We start from the raw sequence: 22,236 nt of genomic DNA on the forward strand, positions 1-22,236 counted from the left end.
CTTCGCCCACACAAAACTTATGTTTCGCACCTATGGAAAATTCAACCCTCCAAACCAAACCGAAATGGGTGCAATTTCTCCCTCATAGAATTATTTTTGCGATAAAAATGGAATAAAACAGCAGTTCACGAACAACATAGCTTGATGTTTATTTTCAGTGTAAATGTCTGATAATAGGCGCAAGGGAAAAACACAAAAAACATTCAATTTTGATTCAGATTAGATGTGACGAACTAACATAATCTAATAATTTTCTTATGGGATAAAAACGAACACAATGTTAATATTCAATTAATAATCTACTAAAATAACAAATTCATTGTTAAATTTGGCTTGTTATATTAATACAGTCACCATCCACAATATCGGATGAATCAAAGTGCCAAAAGTATCTGCCACCCTTAATACTTTTCCAAATATTAATATGTATGTATTTATCTCTACAGTTTGCGTCCAAAAGTATCTTCCACAGTCTAATGGTTCTACTAATAGGGCCATATCTCTCTTTGTTATGTTTTTAGAGAATAGTAGAGTCAGACCAAGTTAATTTGGCAGCGATTTTGATGCACAGACAGTGCATTGTGTTATTTGAAACGTCAATCTTCTATGAAATTATGAAGTTTACTTAACACTTGCATAGTCTGTGCTATCAAAATCGGTGCCAATTTAGCTTGGTTTGCATCTAGATACTTATTTTGACGCATAGCCTAACACTGAACTAAAATAATTATCCAATATGGCTGTTACGTCTGTTATTTATGTGTGACGGGGCAGAAGCAAAACTGTCTATGACAACGAGACAACATGGCGCCAACCTTGAATGACAAATATAGGTACCTATCAAATATTTTATAAATGGAACTTACATACAGGCCTATTCGGATTTCGAGATAATCACAAGATCTTGAGACGATTTAGAGATCAACTAGATCTACATTAGATATCGACTAGATGTGACTTGGATATCTAAGTCATAACTTGTCGAAATCGTTCAAGAGGACCTCCAGAATCGCGGAAACGTCAAATTGACATATCTATCTTACAAATCCGCTCCGTTTTTCCGCATAAGGACTGTCACAAAGTGTCTTGGATTTCCCCAGACAGAAAAACGGAAAATCAGATAGACCATGTCATGATAAGTAGGAAATGGAGACACTCACTACTGGATGTCCGCAACCGAAGGGGAGCCGATGTGAACAGTGACCACCATCTGATTGTTGCCAAAATACGCTTGAAGATAGCAAAGGTTCATAGCAAGACAACCACATCATCTCGGCGATATGATATCTCTAGGCTACATAATGTGGACACGAGACAACAATTTAGCGCAGAGGTTCACAGCCAATACCACTCCCAGCAAGCTAAAGGCCCATCAGTTGAGGATCACTGGGAACTATTTAGAAGCACAATTCACAAGTGTTGCGACACGTTTCTGGGATACAAGAGCTCTGGCAGGAAGGACTGGATTTCTGACGAAACCTGGGACAAAATAGGATACCGGAAGTCAATTAAAGAACGCCTTAACGCTGCACAAGACCAAAGCACCAAAGAATCACTAGCATATGAGTACTTCCTGTGTGAGAGCGAAGTTAAACGTAGCGCAAAGAGGGACAAGCGGAGAAGAGCGGCATCTATAGCCCGAAGAGCGGAGGTGGCGGCCAGTACCGGGAATACTAAAGAGTTATATCGTGCAGGCAGGGAGCTATGCAACAAGAAATCAACAACGCGGCCGATTGTTGATAAAGCCGGCAAGGTGCTTACAACGCTGGAAGATCAGATGCGAAGGTGGCATGAGCATTTTACCGAAGTCTTCCACACCTTGAGCGACGATAATGAAGAGGAAGAAACAGTCGGTACAGCGGAAGTTTTAGATATCAATAGCGACCCTCCAGATATCAACGAAATTACGAGTGCAATAAAAAACTTGAAGAGTGGCAAGGCGCCAGGCAACGATGATATCCCGGTTGAAGCATTGAAGGCTAACCCGGATGTAATGGCTGGTTTATTGCACCCTCTAATGACAGCCATTTGGGAAACGGGGCGAGTACCTGAAAGCTGGAAAGAGGGTATTATAATCAAGTTGCCCAAGAAAGGAGACCTGTCGCACTGCTCGAACTGGCGAGGGATAAACTTGTTGCCGGTCTGCTCTAAGGTGTTATGCAAAGTTTTGCTTCGAAGAATGATGGGTGCTGTTGACTGCAGGCTCAGGGATGAGCAGAGCGGTTTCAGAGCAGGACGATCGTGCACGGACCAGATTAACGTCTTGCGGATGATACTGGAACAATGCAATGAAATGCAAAATGAACTTTGTGCTCTGTTCGTAGATTTTGAGAAGGCATTCGACAGGGTAAAGTGGTCTAGCATGTGGCGAATTCTGAAGGTATGGGGAATACCAGTCAAGGTAATAGAGATCATAAAATGCCTGTATGAGGGATCTACCTGCCGAGTATTGCACAAGGGAGTGCTGTCAGACCCGATTCCTGTCACTGCTGGAGTCAAACAGGGTTGCTTGCTGTCGCCGCTGCTGTTCCTGATTGTGTTGGACGATGTGATGCGCAGGGTAACAAACCAAGGAGAAAGGGGTTTGCCATGGGTAAATGGTAATACTCTTGAAGACATCGACTTCGCAGATGACCTGTGCTTACTCGCAACATCGCGAGAGCACATGCACTTTAAAACTGATGACCTTGCCAATGCAGCTGCGAAGGAAGGCCTGCGCATTAACAGTGCGAAAACCAAGGACATGCGTCTGAACACCAAAAACAAAACACCCATTCATGTGAATGGAGAGCCGGTAGAACAGGTGGATAAGTTCACGTACCTGGGAAGTGTTGTGGATCCACTTGGGGGAGCAGAAGCGGATATCGAATCGCGCATTAATAAAGCTCGTGCCGCATATGCGCAGTTGAAGCCCGTGTGGATGTCCACAATCATCACTCGCCGTACAAAAGTTAGGATTTTTAACTCCAACATCAAGTCGGTCCTCCTTTATGGATGTGAGACATGGCCCGTGAAAAACACCATAACAAATGGACTCCAGGTGTTTGTAAATAAATGCTTACGGAGGATTCTGGGAATCTATTGGCCACGGACCATTTCTAATATAAGGTTATGGGAGCTGACTAGCCAAAATCCTATCGACAAGGAAATTCTCCTTAGGAAATGGCGCTGGATAGGTCACGTGTTGCGAAGACCTGACAATCACCTGTCCAAACAAGGTCTGTTTTTTTGTACTATAAAGTCTACGCCATATCGACATTTTCTATGCAAGAAACAAATGAGTGTTCCATACTATTTATTATGGGCAGTACTTCATAGTTAATAACCGCTCTATAAAATATTTAATTGATAGATAAGATATTTATACAGGGTGGAAAGGCACGACGATCCTTCCCGGAAGTATTAGGTCGTTTAAGTGATACAGAGACGATTGGTAATGGTAAGAATCGTTAATTGAGTAATAAATAAAAATAGCAAATTTACTACTTTTTAACTGTGGTGACAACCCTATAGCATGTGCACATCACGGCTATAGATTAAGGATCTCAGTCGGGAAAGCTCGGGACTTTACACTTTTTTCCGATCGTTGACAGAATCGCAATGATGTATGAATGACGCATAAATGTCAAATAAATCAAATGAATGCAAAAATATTACAAACAATTTTATTACTTTCTTAGATAATTACTTTTTGCCAATATTTAACACTATCTTCTCTTCACATACGGTGTTCAAATGTACCTCCGTGTCTTACAACGCCGCCGCAGCCCGTGCCCGAGTATGTCGATGCACATGCGATAGTGTATGCTCTTCGTCATTTTTCCTCCGCAGAAAGCACCAATTAGCCTTTGTCTCATTTCGTCGCAGTTTCACATTCCGTTTGGTACACCATATCTTTTACACAGCCCCACAAATTTAAATAGCCACGAGCATCTAACAACGGCATTTCTATTTGAAGAATATGACAAAAATAAGTAAAGTTCAATGAAAATTTAATTTCAAACATCAGACGTCTTGTCTATTTCCTACCACGCAAGAAGGTTTGTTAGTTTGGTATTTAAGAAGTATTTATTCTTGATTTATTCTTAGTATTTCATTTTTGCAAGTTCATTTGGTGCATCTAACACAACCTACTTGTAATTTTTTATTATTTTAGATAGTTTCCAATTATTTGAAAATAATTTTGTGAAACGTGTTAAGAAACTAAAACCTTTTTATCAGTCAAGGAAATCATAGCTATTTATAAAACGATTGCGTACTTTTGAGTGGTTGTCAATGTCACCATTTGAACTGTCGTTGTAAACAATGTTGTGGTTTATAATATTATTAATATTAAGGAATAAAATAACTACTTCATTCAAGTATTGAACAAGTGGAACCACTAAGAAAGCGAAAATCCTGTAACGATTCTTACCGTGTTGTAAGCAGACCTAAAAATGGTTAGATGGCAACAAATTAGCATAATTTCCTGTCGTATACTGATTATTTACAAGTAAGTTCAGTGACCCTGTCACCTGTTAGGGTTAGAACAAAGTAGTTTTTTGCATGGATGTTTAAAAGGCCATAATTTAGAAACGGTTTCCCATATTAACATAGTTTCTATGCAGAAAATATATAGCTTAGGCTAAACTATCTCCCATTTCCGGAAAGGATCGTCGTGCCTTTCCACCCTGTATATTATTTAATTTATTTATATTGATAGATTGGAATATTCTTAAGTGACACAAATAATTAGGTTCTGTGAAACTTAACGTCATTTGACAGTAAAAGTATTATAAATGTGATTCACATCAATAACAATATTAGGGAATAATATCTCGCCGCCGTTAGCTCCGCTTATATGTGATGTTTACCAAGTAGAAGACAATGGATCCGTACAACATCGATTATGAGTGACAGGACGAGTAAAGTTCAGCTAAATGTTAAGACCTTTAAAACTAAATACATATTTGAAGAGTTTTTATTAGTTCTATAATCAAAATCATATTTTATAAAACAAGGTAAAGCCTAATGACGTTATTCATAAAACCCTTACAAGCCTAAATTAGCTATTAATAGTTTGTCTTAAGCAGTCATTTTGATTTATGTATTTGTAAGAAATGGATTTATAAAACATAAATGAACTAAGTGAGGCTTGAAAAGTTTTATGAATGAGGGAGTTAAATTTAACATTGAGATATCCGTTCTAATGTTTAAACAATTATTATTTTTACGGTTACGTTTTTGTAACTCTTAGTGCATTTGTAAAAAAAATACAACTCTGGCTAAATGTCATAACTTACACGTTTTTGAAACCAATTTGTATTTACTTATACAGCAATAATTTATTATTTTTTAGACTTTTTAACTAAGTACCCAAACCTAGTTTTAATTTTTACCTTATTACCTACTTATACAACATTTTAATTAAATTCCTCTAACTATTCAAAATCAGATTTTCAAGATCACTACCATTTTTTTCACAACTGTCACCATGTTATTTCAACGTCAACAAGATATCGACTGGCAGAAACGGATACGTACATCAAGAATCTCAAAAGTTACTAAACGCTGTATAGGAATAAATAATGGATTATTATTCAGCCAGTTACAAAAGGGCAAATTGTGACAATATCGTTGGTGACTTACGTCTTTACGTGCCCAGGAGCGTCGGCGCATCGGGCGGGCGCCAACTTTGAAGTGTTGTTGGCGGCGCGCAGTATACTCCAATTTCACGAGCTCCACCGCTCGTATAAAAGCTGTGGTTGCCGATCTGAAAAATCATTCCCGCCTCACACATCTTCCGAGGACCACCGAAAAAGCTGTATTAAAATTAAAAATGAAATCGGTGAGTCGATTAATTGAAAACATTGATTGCTTTTATCAATTCATGTCAAAGGATCATGATTAATTAGATATTCATTTTTCCTTCATATGATAATATTGACATTTAGTAAATATCACCTAAAATTTGGGGATATTTAAAATTGATACATAAACCCTTTAAAATATTTTTAGAATAACAAAACAAGTTATTTAATGAAAACAAAATTATTTCATTTAAGTGTTTATTTATACGCACGTACTTAAACGATAATTAAAAGTCATTAACCACAAAGAACCCTTCATTTCTTTTGTTTGACTTAATAATTTTACAATAATTAAGTATTTCAAAATATTACAAAACTATAATAGACCGATGCATGAACTGATAAAAACTGGTGGAACTAGAACTTGTATTTTTTTTAAAGTTCATTAATTATTTTATAGGATTAGATGTTTCATTAACTAGTATAAGAAATCACGTTTAGTTTAAACTATTTAAAAAAAACAACTACGCATCGTTCATCATACCCGTAGTAATAACAGAGAAACAATCGATATAATCAATAATTTAATTGAAAGTGATACAAATTAACTGTTAATTGTAATTATAAAAGCAAAACATAAAATAACTTTCGTTTAGTTCATAAAACTCGCAACAATTTTAAATTTTTGGGTGTGCATTAAATTATCTTACCAAGGCTTGGTTTGAATCTAATATTTTTACGAAATAAACTTACAAATATTTTTCTCTTGTCACTTTGAAGTCGTCGAACACAATTTCATATGTATTTCACCTTGTTTCCGGCGCGAAGTCGTTCCCGTGGCCCGTCCTCTTACCACGTGGAACAATGCCCGATGCCACGATACCGTGTCCTTTGTAACATTGTACGGACTACAATACTATCTTGCTGCGTTTTCCCACCACATTGATTTTTCGCTATGAGATGTACTGACGCTAAAATGGTTTTTTTTTTAAGTTTTTTGTTGCATAAAATTACAAAATTTATTTGCGTAACTTAGTAGGTACATTAAGAACAATTTATAAACTAGAGGTTTGGCAAACCAATTTTGTCAGTAACGGTAGAATACTCGTAAAAAATAATATATACCTACTTAGTTTTTTGGAGATAAAATACTAGCATGAGAAGTTCAAAACTTTGTTAACATATCTACATAAAGTGCCATTACTCCGTTAACATATAGCAATGTTTACCTGTTACATCAATAAATAAATTTGTAACACCTACCATTTAAGTCGATATCTATCGCAAACTAATCTAAAAACAGTTTGCAACATATGTTAGGCCAAAAACGTCATTTTCTGCAATATAATGTAGATTTGACGATCACTGAAGCGTCACACATGCACTAACATGCACTAATATTTTTTTATGTGGAATGTGAATGAAATGTCTTTAGGGGTTGTATCAAAAACTAAGTAATTAAGTCCGACTCACACTGGACTGCACTTTTCTAATAGGTTTTCCTGTCATCTAGGTAAAGAACTATTTTGTGTATTTTTTTCAAAATTTTAGATCCAGTAGTTTCAGAGATAAAGTGGGGAGGGGGGGGGGAATGATCGGACAGACAGACAGACAGAAGCACGAGTGATCCTATAAGGGTTCCGTGTTTTCCTTTTGAGGTACGGAACCCTATGGTATCGGGATGACAGATGTTACGAAAAATTACCGACATTAACGTACATTATTCATAAGTAAGTTTCGATTGGAGTTTTCTATCAACTATACATCATTTTGACTAGGCCCCTTGACCATCGGTGGATCTTATATTTTTGCAATAAGGTTTAAGAATTGTAAATAAGTTAACAATGTCAGCAATGGTATATTTCCTTAAGTAGATAGGTATAAGTGTTGTTGTAGATAACACTCCACTCTTACGCCTTTTTTGCATACACGGTATCAAATATTGAGAATGTCATTCAGGGAACGTGAAAGAATATTTGTTGTTTATTAACTCTAGAATGTCTAAAATTTGAGTTTTGAAACTCAAAAAAAACGAAAATAAGGAAAAGATAAATAGAAATAGAAGAGATAATAGAAATCTTATACCTACTTGTTAAACAACGACATGTATAAATCAATAAATAAATATAATATACATATCCAAATATAAATAACTAACTGATAGATTTGACGTTTCTTCAAACAAAAACGTCACTTTTGACACTGACACATCTAATCCATATCGTTTCTAGATCTATTAATTGTTTGTTAAAGTTCGAATCGGGCCGTTAGGAACAGCAAGGGCAGGGTCACTTAGGTACTAACTAGGGCACGGTGGTTGGAAAAACGGCAAAAGCTAACTTTATTCACGCAACATTATTGTTCTGTCAGTCAACGAAGTATGAAAGAAGTTTTTCCTTATGTAATTTTCACTTTTCATTGTTCTATTTTTTGTATCTTCCTTACTGTTAATAAAGTGATCATCTTTTTTGAAACCAACTGTTGGTAATGTTTATTGTTGGTTAATAATTAATGTCTTGAATGTTATTCACTTTATTTAAGTCACGGGATCTTCTTTGCGCGTCGAAACGCATCTAATATTATATGTTTTAGATACAATTGGTTTCGATGTTTGAATTACAAAGAGCAAGTAACAATTGTTTGAAAAAAATGCATTAAAATGATTCGTTGGCTAAAATATACCTTCGTATGAAGAATAAATTAAGCAACTCACATAGGTACATACCTTTCAAATATAATCTTATTTCGAAACAATGTTATGTAGGTACAATTTCGAAAAAAGTGCAAAAAAAAAACAATGTATTTTTTTTTATTGTAGTTCATCGCTCTGTCCGTCCTCTTCGCTGTGGCCTGCGCAGCGCCTCAGTTCCAGCCACAATACCAACAAAACCAGGTGATACCGATCGTCAGGCAAAGCCAGGAGGTTAACTTCGACGGATCGTACCAGTACAGGTATGTTCATTAGTGATAATGTAATAATCTTGTTTTGGTTTTAAAAAAAATTACTCATTTACGATCCTTTTTTACTTCGTAAACAAAATCTTAAATCTTAGAAGAATAGCTAATACCTGTCTGAACATTACCTGAGTAACATTTGGAGATAAAATGCTGTATGTGATATGTCAAAAACATAGGTAAGTGTACTGTCAGTAATACGAGTAGTAGTGGATGAAACTATCTACCATTTTATAATAGAGCCGTTTCTATTGATGCTGCCTGATCATTTTGATCATGCATCACACATCTGGATTGTGCCTACACAATAACCTATAACATATTAATGTAAGCTATCAATCCTTTCAAATCAAGCCTTTATTGGTATTAGACAGGATTATTACTAAGAATTAATGACGAAGTCAATAGGGGTGACATAAAAGCTAACAAATTACTCCATCGCTAACATGAAATTCTTAAAAGCTGCGAACTTTCAACTAATGACCTAATAATGTTTCTTCCACGTATAATTTCTTGTTAATGCCAGTTAGGCAACGAACATAAAACGTGAAGTATATGTTTCAGCGAGCTAAAAGGCTACGAGTTTTCCCATACATACCTATAAAATTAAGCATGTAGGTAATAGATGGGATTGGTTTCGCTATAAACTGACATTATAAAATGTCGGTTTATGTTTCCTTGGCGGTGATTTGGCCCTTTCGACCACGACACCAATCTTCTCATAAAAAAACAGTCGCTGGTCACTATTTCGACCAAACTGTGTAATCAATAATAAAAATAAAAATTTCTGTTTATGTTCACAATATTTTTTATTGCTTAAGAATAAAGTAGCTATTTAAAAAGGTATAAAAATGTTGTGATAAATTACATATATAAATGTAAGTAAATATGAATTACTTATATAAAGATGGTAGGCACAGACAGACAAAACATCCTCCAGACTGAGCATAGTCGCGCTACCCCCTCTGCCACGTATACGGTAATTTTACTCCATGTTCGAGTCGAAAGTCAGGCCTATTCGGATTACGAGATAATCACAAGATCTTGAGACGATTTAGAGATCAACTAGATCTACATTAGATATCGACTAGATGTGACTTGGATATTTAAGACTTGTCGAAATCGTTCAAGAGGACCTCCAGAACCGCGGAATCGTCAATTTTGACATATCTATCTTACAAATATCTTTAAATTATCCGTATCGTAACTTGTTGAAGTCTAGTAGAAATCTAATTCATTTTCCGAATCGAGCCGAGTGTCTTTGTGTGACGTCCGTGTTTTTGAACGGACCAATCACGGCACGGGACTTCGCTCACCTCGTCCCGCGCACCCCCGCATTTTTGGCATCATCGGTTGCATGAAATAATTGCTCTAAACTCGGTCTAGAGGATTCCTAGTCTATGATGATAGGTTACTAAAGGGGCCCACTGATTACCAGTCCGCCGGTCGATATCGGCCTCTCAGTTGTTCGGAACTGTCAAAATTTTGTTCTAACTGACAGGCCGATACCGTCCGGCCGACTGTTAATCAGTGGACCCCTTTAAGAGTAGGTTTAAGTTTTTTGTAAATACATACATAAAGATTTTCCAATATTGTCATTGTCAATAAACTATAAAGTAATGAACACCTTACGAAAGATTTGCGACGGTGCGATCAAATCAGAATTCCGCCGGTGTCAAGAACATTAAATGTGAGGTTTTGTAGGAGTCATCTACAACGTACGCCCAGCCCATTTTACGCAACCGGCCTGGCCTGGGCGCAAAATATATTGATGATTCACCTGATTACAAAACCGTATTAAACTGTTGGAAAACCGCCTCATATACCAGGTCCATATACATAATGAGGTTTCGTCAAAGCGGTGGCATTGATGTGGCCAAAAATATTCGTAAATATTAATGTTCTTGATTGAATTAGGAAATCATTGTGTTAGGTTTATAAATATAGGATTAGGCACGCATCTTACAAAATAAGAGAAGCATCAATTTGCGTATACATATTTTGTTACTTTTGTTGTTTATATGTCCATTTAAATAGATACATTTACCAAGTAATGAATTTCTTCTGGATCAAATCTTCACACGTAATCACACACGAACAGATAGGTAATTCATGTGTTCAGTAGCAAAGTGAAACAAAGGGCTTAATAGATAGATAGATAATTGTTACTTATCGAGTGATTGCATGGCCCAAAACAGCTCTGTGTCTGTTCCTTATATTCTTAGTACCTTACATACGAGTAGCTAGGTAATATTTCATCTGGCTTATCCATATTTCCATAAAATGCAGTCAGTATCACAGTCGTGATTTTGGTTTCAAAATAAAAGCTATGCTCTGTCATTAGATTTGATCTTTGCCGACGTGTAGAGGGCGCCCAAGGCGTTTAAGGCTTCTGAAAACAAAAACGATATAACTAAGTGGCTGAAATTCTTTACGAAGAAGAACTTTTTGAGCATGGAGCAGATAATTCTCCCTAATGCTGCGGGATATATTAAGTACTGCGAGATATATTAAATACTGCGGGGTATATTAAAGCAGTATTTTCCATCAATTAATTTGTAGCTTTTATAAGGGTTGATATATGTTCGGTTAACGAGACTTATTGTTGTTTAAATTGTGTAAATAATATGTAAATAACATTTCGTATCAATTTCCTATTTAAAAGTTTAAAAAATATAAGGTCAAAGGTTACAAATCCAACAGTCTAATCCATTTAATTTTACATGACCAATGGATAGTATCCATTGGTAGAAAAAACACTCCCTCCCATACCTTAAAATGAGTAGGAGAGTTCAGATACTCAAGGAGTTCGGATCAAAAACTAGAGTCATACCAAGCTAACTCTGCACGGAATTTGCAATAACAAAGTGTGATCATGGCATTATTAATGTCAAATTTCTATGAAAATATGATGTTTATAATGATGACACTCAATCACTTTTTCTGTTCTAGTCGGTGCAAAGTTAAATTAGACGACCTCTAGTTCTGGGCATGTATGGGCTACAATTTTACTCACAACATTCATACCAATAATAAAGTATGCCTTATCTTATGTCGCAGCTATGAGACAGGCAACGGGATCGCGGCTCAGGAGCAGGGCTACCTGAAGAACGCGGGAGTCAAGGACGCGGAGGCGCAGGTCGCGCAGGGCTCCTTCAGCTACACGTCGCCTGAGGGCATCCCTATCACCATCACATACATCGCTGACGAGAACGGTACGTTTCTAACAGTTACTAAAGTCCTTTTAAATACGTCATATACGCAAAAGCGTATGACATTTTTCGTAGACGACCATCGCCATTGTTGTACTCAAACTCAGTCAAAAACTTTATTGGATAGGTTATCGTTATGCGAATTTTCTGTAGACATCTTTAAAGAGGTTTTTGAAGCCTAATTTCCTTGCTGGACTCTTATAGGCATATTCAAACCTTATATTTCTTATAAGTTGAATGTCCTGATGTGCCATAAACATAGTTAAATGACAGCTAATTAATGACAGACTTGACGAATAGGTACACTACTTGCTTAGATAAATGTCCTAATTTACCGTCACTAGCAATTCCATCATGCCCCGTTTAGTATTTTGTAGAACTTGACAGTGATTGATGCAAATAACACCTGACTAGAAAGATGGAGCATTATTTGAACTTTAGATATATATTCGCGCAAAGTTGTACCATGCATAGAACGTGTGCGCAATACACAGATGAATAGGTTCTGCCCAATGCCCATGTAAAGAGATGAACAATCACATTCAAATTAGTAGTTAAGAGCTTTGCTTTTAGTGTTGCTTACTCGTTTTATTGTGATTGCTTGACATTTATTAATCATATTCGCCCACGATTGACATCTTTAAAACTCGTCACTGATTTAAATACCTAGTTGGTGTACCTAATTTATCGCTTGTTACGTTCATGCGAATAAATTTTACAAACTATACATTCGTAACTTTATTCGTTGACAGGTTTCCGCGCTGAGGGTGCCCATCTGCCCACCCCTCCCCCGATCCCCGAGGCCATCCTCCGCTCCCTCCAGCAGATCCAGCAAGCCCAGCCCCAGCAGCAGTTCCAACAACAACCCTTCAAGCAGAACTTCCGAGGCTAACTCCGACCGTGCCGAACCGATACTCATAGATACCACACGTGTACCTAGATCATACTCAATATATGTAATTTAATAATAGGTATTGTTACTGTACTTGAATGCACGAGGAAGGCGGCCAACAGAGAAGAGTGGCGACGTGTTCTGAAGCTTCAACCTGACCACGACCACTCTGTCAAGAGTGATACCGACGAAGAAGAAGATTGTTACTGTGATTTACTTTTTATATTATGAAACGAATTTTCTATATTAAATGACATAAATATTAATAAGTGTTTTTTCATTTGACGATTTTGGAGTTTTCAATATAGGTATCACATTTACTAGACTGTTTGAAGCGGCATGACATTATATTTCTGAGAACTGCGGTTTTTTACAAAGGCCTTTAAGTTAAACACAAATAATAAAGTTAAGTAAAATCCCTCCCAAAAGTATACCTAGTACCTATATAAAATCCCTCCCAAAAGTATACCTAGTAGTAAAATGTTCAGATAGAAACTTGAAATATAATGTACAGTTTGCAAATATACCTAGGTATTATTTAGTTAGCGAAGTTCAAACAATAATAGCGCTTTCTTTGTTACTCTTACAAGTTCCATGACCATCTCGTTCAATCATCTCCCTAATCCCCCCTTGTCGCATCTATAGTATTGTTACTCTGTGGTGGTGTACCTAATAGTATCAAATACCATTCAAATCATTTAATTAATACCCTGAGTCTATCTTGGCATCTACGATCTAGCAGGATTTATCCTAACACTATAAATAAGCCTACAATTTCTCACAAACGTTTCTAAGTGTTGTTATTCTGAACGCTTACAATGCTCATGCGAACGTTTGCCCCAGGAAGCAAAATCATAGTACGAATATTCACATTAAAAACGCGGTAAAGCCGTGCATGTGCATGGTAAAGCCGAGTGCATGGAAAAACCAGTAAAATAACGTGACCTCAAAATCTGCAGCAACAGGAGAAGGAAGTAGAGTTACAACATTAAAAGTCTGCAGCGATTTTGATAGCCCACGCAGTGCAACTGTTATTAAACGTCATAATTTCATAGACGTTTGACGTTTAAAATAACACTTGCCCTGCGTGGGCTATCAAAATCGCTGCAGACTTTTCTCGGTCTCACTCTAGCTATCTGTTGGAGTTTAAAGTAAATACAGGTAGGTATTGCCACGTCACTCTCGGTAACAGACCTAACAATTCCCTTCCACTTTTGAAGAACTGCTTGTAGGACCAGTGAGAACAATATTTTAAAATGGCTGCTCCGAACACCGATCCCAAGCGATTGGAATTAAACAATTTCAACATTTTACAAGCCGTATCTCACGTCTGCCCTCAGGAAATTGTCTAGTTGATATTTTGGCATCTATTTGTCTTCACAAATTACTGGGATTTTGAATGTTGACGCGAAACGCGTTTATAGTGAATATCTAAATACATAATTACAGTGCTTAGATATATCTAGTCACGTTATAGTAGTAATAGTAGTATAAAATATAGGTACTTGTTCGTATGAATATGTTTCCATAAAAATTTGGTCAAATGTTTAGCAATATATTTTGTATATATTTGTTGAGTGTGTAGTGGGTTTAAGAACTTAAACTCAAGTTTACTACTATAGCCTTACCACGGCTGCCTTAGCAGTGTCAAACTGACATATTCGCTAACGTTTGCATGCTGCATAACTTCTGTCTGCATAGTCTGTTCGGAAAGAGAAGAGTCGTGGAATGTATTTAATTGGGCCCCATACTTTCCACGACTCTTCTCTTTCCGCACAAACTCTACAAGAAGTCTACAAGGTGTAACAAAAATACTGGGGATCCGTTTAAAGGCATATTCGGTATCGTGTTCCGATTATGAAAAAACAGAAGAAAAACTATTTGACGCTAATTATTTTTTTTATGGGGCAGGTCGTCTAAGTCGGCCAACCCTCCATACAAAGGCCAAAAATTTTTCACACGCTAGCGAATACGTCAGTGTCAAACTGATGATAGCCATACCAAATATGTCTTTGGCCATACTAACCATTAAACAGTCCAGTTAGCCACCATATGACTCCAAACAGGTTATACTCCAATTATTAATTATGATTTAGAAATTATATAACAACACACATATTTATAGGCGTTCACGCAATATCAACGAAGAAAAAAGGGTTCTGCACCGCCCCTAGCGAGTAACCAGGGTAGCACCAAGACATATTTATGTAAGAACCCCCGCTGATTTATCATGAACACTTAAACAGAAACATCAAAATTGGCCAAAGTCTTTTAAAGATATTTTTTATTATTAATATGCATAATGTCCGAAACATTTAAGTTATGTCAAGAATGCCAAATAGAGCAAATTAAAAAAAAACCTGCTATATTCGTTAGAAATATTGATTGGTCCCAAAACTGCGCCTGGGGGCTGAAACTCGATCCCGCGCCGCCGGCTGCGGCCAAATTGTTGTATAACTGGGACAATTAACTAATTAATTAGCCCAAATATGTCAAACGTAATACCTACTTATTTCCTTTGTAATTTATGAATTTTACGAATAAATTATATGCATATGCTTATATAATATAAGTTATATTATATAATATAAAAATAAATGTAAAAACCAATAGAAAATTGGTATACATAGTAGGTCCTTATTTTATGTATCAAATTACCGAGATAGTGGCTGGTAGAAAATGCCTTATCTTATGTCATTAAGTCCGCCTTACTGTAAGGTTTTCCTATTTTTCAATAAAGGTTAATTCATTTTAATTAAATAAACATATGTTCTATGGACCAAGGGAACAGGATTTTTTATATTCATCTAGAGCGCCATCTCGAGTGATCTATCTGCACTAACGAATACGAGTGCTATCAAGGATCTTCAGCGGCGCGTTAAGAACGAGGTTACAATCTCGTGTGATTGTATCAATGCCGTTCCTCAGAACATCGTAAGAGGGCGTGATAATCGCACATAGAGTAGATTGAAATTATTGCTACTATGTGTATCCAATCACAATGGCCGGCACTTTCTAAAATTTTCTTATTAATCAATAATAGGAAAAACACTTATGGACCAGGTGACAGCTGGAATGGGAAATGGGACATAGGATAAGTAGTCGTTTTACATATTTTATTTTGTTACAATGTGACAAATGCTATAAAGCGAATTGGGGTATAGGTTAGGGTAAAGGTATTCTTGTTCAACTGTCCTAATTACCCTAATTCGCCAATTTCAGTTATCGCTTAAAAATTAGATAGTCAACTTCACAATTTTGTTCGGTTGAATTCATTAACATATTTACGAGCCAACGTTCCAAAAATATATTTACCTACACAAGAGTATTTGTCACTGCTTTAGAGGCGTGTAAGTAAATATATTTGAGGAAACTTGGCTTATAAAGAATTTTGTGAATTCAACTGTACTAGAATTGTTGCTTACAAATTTAATTTCACTTTCGATGGTTACATAATTAAACAATGGCAATTTAATTATACTCATTATTCGTCAACATACATTCTGACCGCCCGCTGGTCCGTCTGTCAACCGCGCAATCATCCATGTAACGGCTCGATTCGGAAAATGAATTAGATTTCTACTAGACTTCAACAAGTTACGATATGGAAAATTTAAAGATATTTGTAAGATAGATATGTCAAATTTGAAGTTTCCGCGATTCTGGAGGTCCTCTTGAACGATATCGACAAGTTATGACGTAGATATCCAAGTCACATCTAGTCGATATCTAATGTAGAACTAGTTGATCTCTAAATCGTCTCTAGATCTTGTGATTATCTCGAAATCCGAATAGGCCTGTAAGTATCTACACCTTGGTTACCACAATCTGACTGACAGATGTTTATAACATTTAATTATCAGCCTTATTATAATAAGCATAAATTTTATATTACAAGAAGACGTATCTTGCGTTACTTTTGGCGTGGGTATATTCACTAAGAGGTACCAAAAGCACCAAAGGGTAGGTTAGGTAGGTTTTGGATTGGTTAAGTGTGGTATTTCAGTGTTCCCTAACTATTTCCTCATCACTGTAATTAAGTGGTATTTACAGGCTTTCCCCAGCATCAAAAATCAATAATCCATGGTGATATCCTGTTAAGACTCACCGATCTAGCTTAATAGTACTCACTTATTCAGTTCGGTGTTTAAATCTTATTCTAACTATTGGAACAGAGTGACGTTTCTTTTGTTTCGCTAGGCCGCAAGTTGGTGATATATTGGTTACTAAACTTTATGTGGTTGTGATAAAATATCAAAGAAAAACATATTCTGTTGTTGCAGAAGTATAAATCTAAACATAATTTATTTGTACTGTCAAAATAAATAAATAAAAATCTATCAGTGAATAACTGCATTTTCTTAATCGCATAGAAAAGTTACAAGAGATAATTTTCTGACACACGTTGGAAAACAATGGTGTCAAAGTAGGACAAGTAACACTTTGTCTACGATCCCAATAATTGGGACTGACCTATCGCATTGTTGCGTCATAGCGGACGACGAGTAAAATGACGCGTTAATGGTATATTGTTAGTAACGCGGTTTTCATTTCATTCATCACACATGACGCTTTTGTTCTTAGACCAGTCAATGACGGTAGTTGTAATGGAATGGAAGCTTAGATTAAGTAACTGGAGACGCCTTGGCTGTCATTTTCTGTACAAAACAGTCTGCCGATTTTTGCGGGGGAGGGGCACGTCAAATGTATAACCGTCAGTCCATGCAAAAGTTTGCACAATTGTGCAAAGTTTTCGACAGAGGGGTAAGGTCTCAAAGGCGACTCCGGTTGTTAACTGCTCTAAGAATAGAAGATAAATAAGCCATACCAATAGACAAACTGTTTGTTTAATAAAACCTCCAATTGAAAAGTGATTTCGAATTAAGTTTGGTGCAATCAGACTTAGATAAAAAATAATGTTCATCTTTCAATTTATTAGAAGGACAACAGAATAAAAAAAAGACACTATGACGACCGGTCTGGCCTAGTCGGTAGTGACCCTGCCTGCGAAGCCGATGGTCCTGGGTTCGAATCCCGGTAAGGGCGTTTATATGTGCGACGAACACAAATATTTATTCCTGAGTTATGGTTGTTTTCTATGTATATAAGTATGTATTTATCTATATAAGTATGTATATCATAGTACAAGCTTTGCTTAGTTTGGGGCTAGGTTGATCTGTGTAAGATGTCTCCCTAATATTTTTATTTTATTTATTGATTTATTCAAATTGTTTTAAGTTCTTATGTATAGAACTCATAGGTTAGTGATTGATTTCAATTATGTTACATGATTGATGTACTTTAAACAATAATGATTCTTCTAAATATGTATTCTACTTGTATCCCTCAGATATTGAGTCCGTGTTTTGTAATTCAATGTGTTATGCAATAAAGTTGGAATAAATATCTGGATTCAAATATACCGTAATATTATTGGATGTAGATTAATTACAAAAAACGTCGTAGTTGATTGGAGTATCCGCCGGATGACAATCACATTGCAACACTGAGATGCAACGAGATGGTTATTTCATTTCAGATGAATGAGATGATTAATAGGTTTGATTTCGTTCAAGCGATGACATAAAATATTTAAAGGTTAGAGCCAAGCCCTAATTTCTTGATCTCATGAGTGATTTTATGACAACTGTAATGCATTTTATACTATAAGCAAATATTAAACTTATATGTAAGTATACTTGATTATATGACCCGCACTTATGTAGCAACGGCCTCCTAGCCTAGTCGGTAGTGACCCTGCCTAATACGAAGCAGGAGGTCCCAGGTTGGAATCCTGGTAAGGGCATTCATTTGTGTTTATCACAGATATTTGTTCCTTAGTTATGGATGTTCTCCTATGTATATAATAATTTATGTTTTACTAGTTTATGATATACCTATATATCATCGTCTATTACCAACAACACAAGCCTTATTGAGCTTACTGTCATGCGGGACTGGGTCTACTTGTGCTTATAGAAGAAGAACGGATGTAGGTTACTGCTCCACCGCAAAACTTAGACGGCTAAAGGCCGCAGCATGCAGAGTCGTGATTTATATTTATACTAAATACGATATAAATACACGTAGCATATAATAATACCGTGGAACAAGGCCAGAAGATATAAATATTGAATTCGTATATCGATACGCAGTCTTAAGCGTGAAAACAGTCATCAGATGACTAGTACACCGGCTAGTTGCCTACAACTTGGAAAATGTGAGTATAATGTCACGTGACAGCAAAGTACCATTTTTTGTAGCATTAGTTAATTAATATGTTAAGCTGGTCTTGTTTTATATATTCGAAGGGTTTTGTAGTCAAACTTAGCTTCGCGAACAGTTCAAAGTCCTGTTGAAAGTAAAAAACCTATTGATAACCTTCTAAAATGCAAGAAAACCTTGAGTAACATGTTATAATTATATACACTACACTCATACAAATTTCACATACTGTCATACAAATTTTAATGTCGGCTTAACTCCTTCTCGTCTTTCCTGTAGGCATCACAAAGTTAAGAGAATCATATTCAAATTTTTACGCTGCACCCTTACAGGCGGGATCTCTTTTTTCAGTACATGATACCCAAATATTTAACTTGTACTCAAGTATATAGTTAACATTTTATCGTATTGTCCACAGTGGCCTTCTTCTAGAAGGTGTTTGACCCAATTCTATAGCTCGTTCTTATTAATGACTATAGCGACCCGCCCCGGCTTCGCACGGGTTCACAAATTATACACCTAAACCTTCCTCAAGAATCACTTCATTGATAGGTGAAAACCGCATGAAAATCCGTTCAGTAGTTTTTGAGTTTATCGCGAACAAACTCACAAACAGACAGACGCGGCGGGGGACGTTGTTTTATAAGGTGTTGCAATTTTTATACATTTTTTAGATGATTTTGAGAACCTCGTTATTATTCTTCATACATATTCCATTGTTTCTTGCCGCTCCAACATCGAAGGATGACACAGAAGCAAAAATAATAACTTACGAAAACACAAACGATGGCAGCGGGAACTATCATTTCATGTACGTATCTATTTAACCGAGCGATATTTTTAAACTGTTTTCGAAAATGAAACATAAAGCTTTATTTTTTAAATCGATAATAGTTACGTCATTAAATTAATTTGAATGTAATAAACAAATATTTCGTTTTTAAAGTATTAAAGGCCTCTCGCGCCATCCAAGGTTAGCCACTAACTCGGGGTTAACCGAGTAAACCCGGAGTTACAAGTACCATTTAACCCAGTGTTAACAGTTAACTCCGAGTTAGTGGCCCTTATTTAGTAAATCATGAGTAAGATGAGAGAAAATAGACCGTTTGGATGATACGCTTTCCTTATGCTGCACATTAATTTGGCTCTAATTATTTGGCGACTATTAGATAACTCTAATAGTCTAACGACCATGAAAAGTCTGCAATGGTTTTGATAGCATACGCAGTGCAAGTGTTATTTATACGTCATAATTTCATAGAAGCTTGACGTTTAAAATAACACTTGCACTGCGTGTGCTATCACAATCGATGCAGACTTGTCTTGGTCTAAGTCTAGTCTAATGTACCTACCTACCAATACGCTTACAATAAGACAGTTCGGCAACCTTATGTAAGAAACAAAACAGTCAATCAAAGCTTTATTTCTCATAGATACAAGACGTCTAACAGCATAACCAGAGAGGAAACCGGCACGTTAATAAATGGCGGGCAGCCTGGCGCTCACATACAAGTAGAGGGCTCCGTGTCCTATATCGACCCAAACGGCGAATTAATAATTGTGAGATACTCTGCCGACGAAAAGGGCTACCATATCTTACCAAAGAAAGAGGAACCTGTGCTCCTGGTGAGTAAAGTAGGTAGCCAAGAAATTTATGGAAAGATCTGTATATATATTGAGAGCGAAGCATCAGATTCTACTTTTAGAACTGTGAGCAAAACGAGACTATAAATAACGAATTAAGGCAAACAAAACCAAAAATAAAACAGACCTGTCTACGTCATATATCACATAACCATGATATCTTCTTTTTGTTCTTTTTTCAGCAAGAGGTGTCCCCACTCATCGTGGCGTCCTTATTAGGCGGCGGTTAGAACATAACTACAAATTATACAGAATGATTCAGGAGACGTGAGCAGGACTAACACTGCGCATATCGTTCATTATAAGCAACTGTTTCGTATCAGTATTAGTGAGGTTAACGTTAATTTTCTAGTCGTGTTGAAAAAAAAAAGTTATTAATTTTTTTACGACATGCATGGTCACCCGAAAATTAGAATACTAAACTACCGATATTTTGTATCAAATTGAATGTCATTACTGTCATCACGGTCTGGTTACTTTTGAAAACTCGTATCTCACTCAAGTTTGACATTTTATTTTCTTCGTAATCAAAATGCCATTACGGTTAAAGAGGTTTTATGTTTATTAATTAGGTCCTGTAGGGTGACCATGATTGTTGAGAATTAAATTTGCCCTCACCAAAAAGTAAAAAAATAGGAAAAAGTGTTGTTGTTTCTCCTAAATACGACGGTGATCGATCAATTATCTGTTACTGAGTGTGCAGGATTAGTCCTGCTCACGTCTCATGAATCATCCTGTATATGTAGGTGCAAAATACAAAATGTAATATTGATCTGTTAAATGTATATTAAATTTTGTATTTTTTAACAGACACATATGTTGAGTTTAACAGACACAAATCACAGAGATAGGGACATTTGACATGCACTTGACACTCCTGTATGAATATCTAACATACAAGTAAATACTTAAAATATGATGAGATATGACACTTTTGTGTACTTATGTGTCTGGAGGGATGTGGTTCAGGCCTGCGAGTAGGCCCCCTATTTCGTATTATATGAGTACCTATGTTAGATAAAGTTAGATGTTACGCATAATTTTAATTTCACAAAGTTTAGTTATGAATAATTTTTGAATGAACATATTTGAATATTGAAATTTATGATACCTATTAATAAATGTATCCAAACGTTGAAGATGTTATAAGATGTCTGTTTTTATACCTACAAATTGTATCTCCATTTTGGATTTCACAGGCCTAATCCCGGTCTTACCTCAAATATTGTTGTGTTTTTAACTAAAAACTTTAAATAGAAACTACATGTCTGCATTCCTATATTAGATAGGGGAATCTTTTTTTGTACATGTTACTTACCGAGGTTACGATAACTACAGAATGCAACTTCGTGGCAAAAGCATACATAAAACAGGTACTAAAAACACAGAAAAACATGCGATCTACAAAAAACAGCCACAGAAAAATGGCCTTATTAATTCGGGCACAAAGTTCTGATTCTCACATTATTATTCTGGCCTTATAGTCTTTTTGTGCCCACCTTGTTATTATACGAATTTG

At 36.2% G+C, this 22,236-nt stretch overlaps 1 protein-coding gene across 1 annotated transcript; it reads left to right on the top strand.

The window, feature by feature from the left end:
* Positions 1-5,671: 5,671 nt before the first annotated feature.
* On the top strand, positions 5,672-13,114 carry LOC134793756 (endocuticle structural glycoprotein SgAbd-2-like). Its single transcript, XM_063765427.1, has 5 exons — positions 5,672-5,827; positions 8,608-8,741; positions 11,805-11,959; positions 12,709-12,932; positions 13,048-13,114. The coding sequence occupies exons 1-4, from the start codon at positions 5,819-5,821 to the stop codon at positions 12,846-12,848; spliced, it is 438 nt and encodes a 145-aa protein (XP_063621497.1). The 5' UTR covers positions 5,672-5,818; the 3' UTR covers positions 12,849-12,932; positions 13,048-13,114.
* The last annotated feature ends 9,122 nt before the right edge of the window (positions 13,115-22,236 follow it).

Source organism: Cydia splendana, chromosome 9 (genome assembly GCF_910591565.1).
Source record: "Cydia splendana chromosome 9, ilCydSple1.2, whole genome shotgun sequence".
NCBI lineage: Eukaryota > Metazoa > Arthropoda > Insecta > Lepidoptera > Tortricidae > Cydia > Cydia splendana.

Coding starts and splice junctions, on each gene's coding strand:
- LOC134793756 (XM_063765427.1), top strand. Junction 8,742..11,804: donor GACGGATCGTACCAGTACAG/GTATGTTCATTA, acceptor CTTATGTCGCAG/CTATGAGACAGGCAACGGGA. Junction 11,960..12,708: donor ATACATCGCTGACGAGAACG/GTACGTTTCTAA, acceptor ATTCGTTGACAG/GTTTCCGCGCTGAGGGTGCC.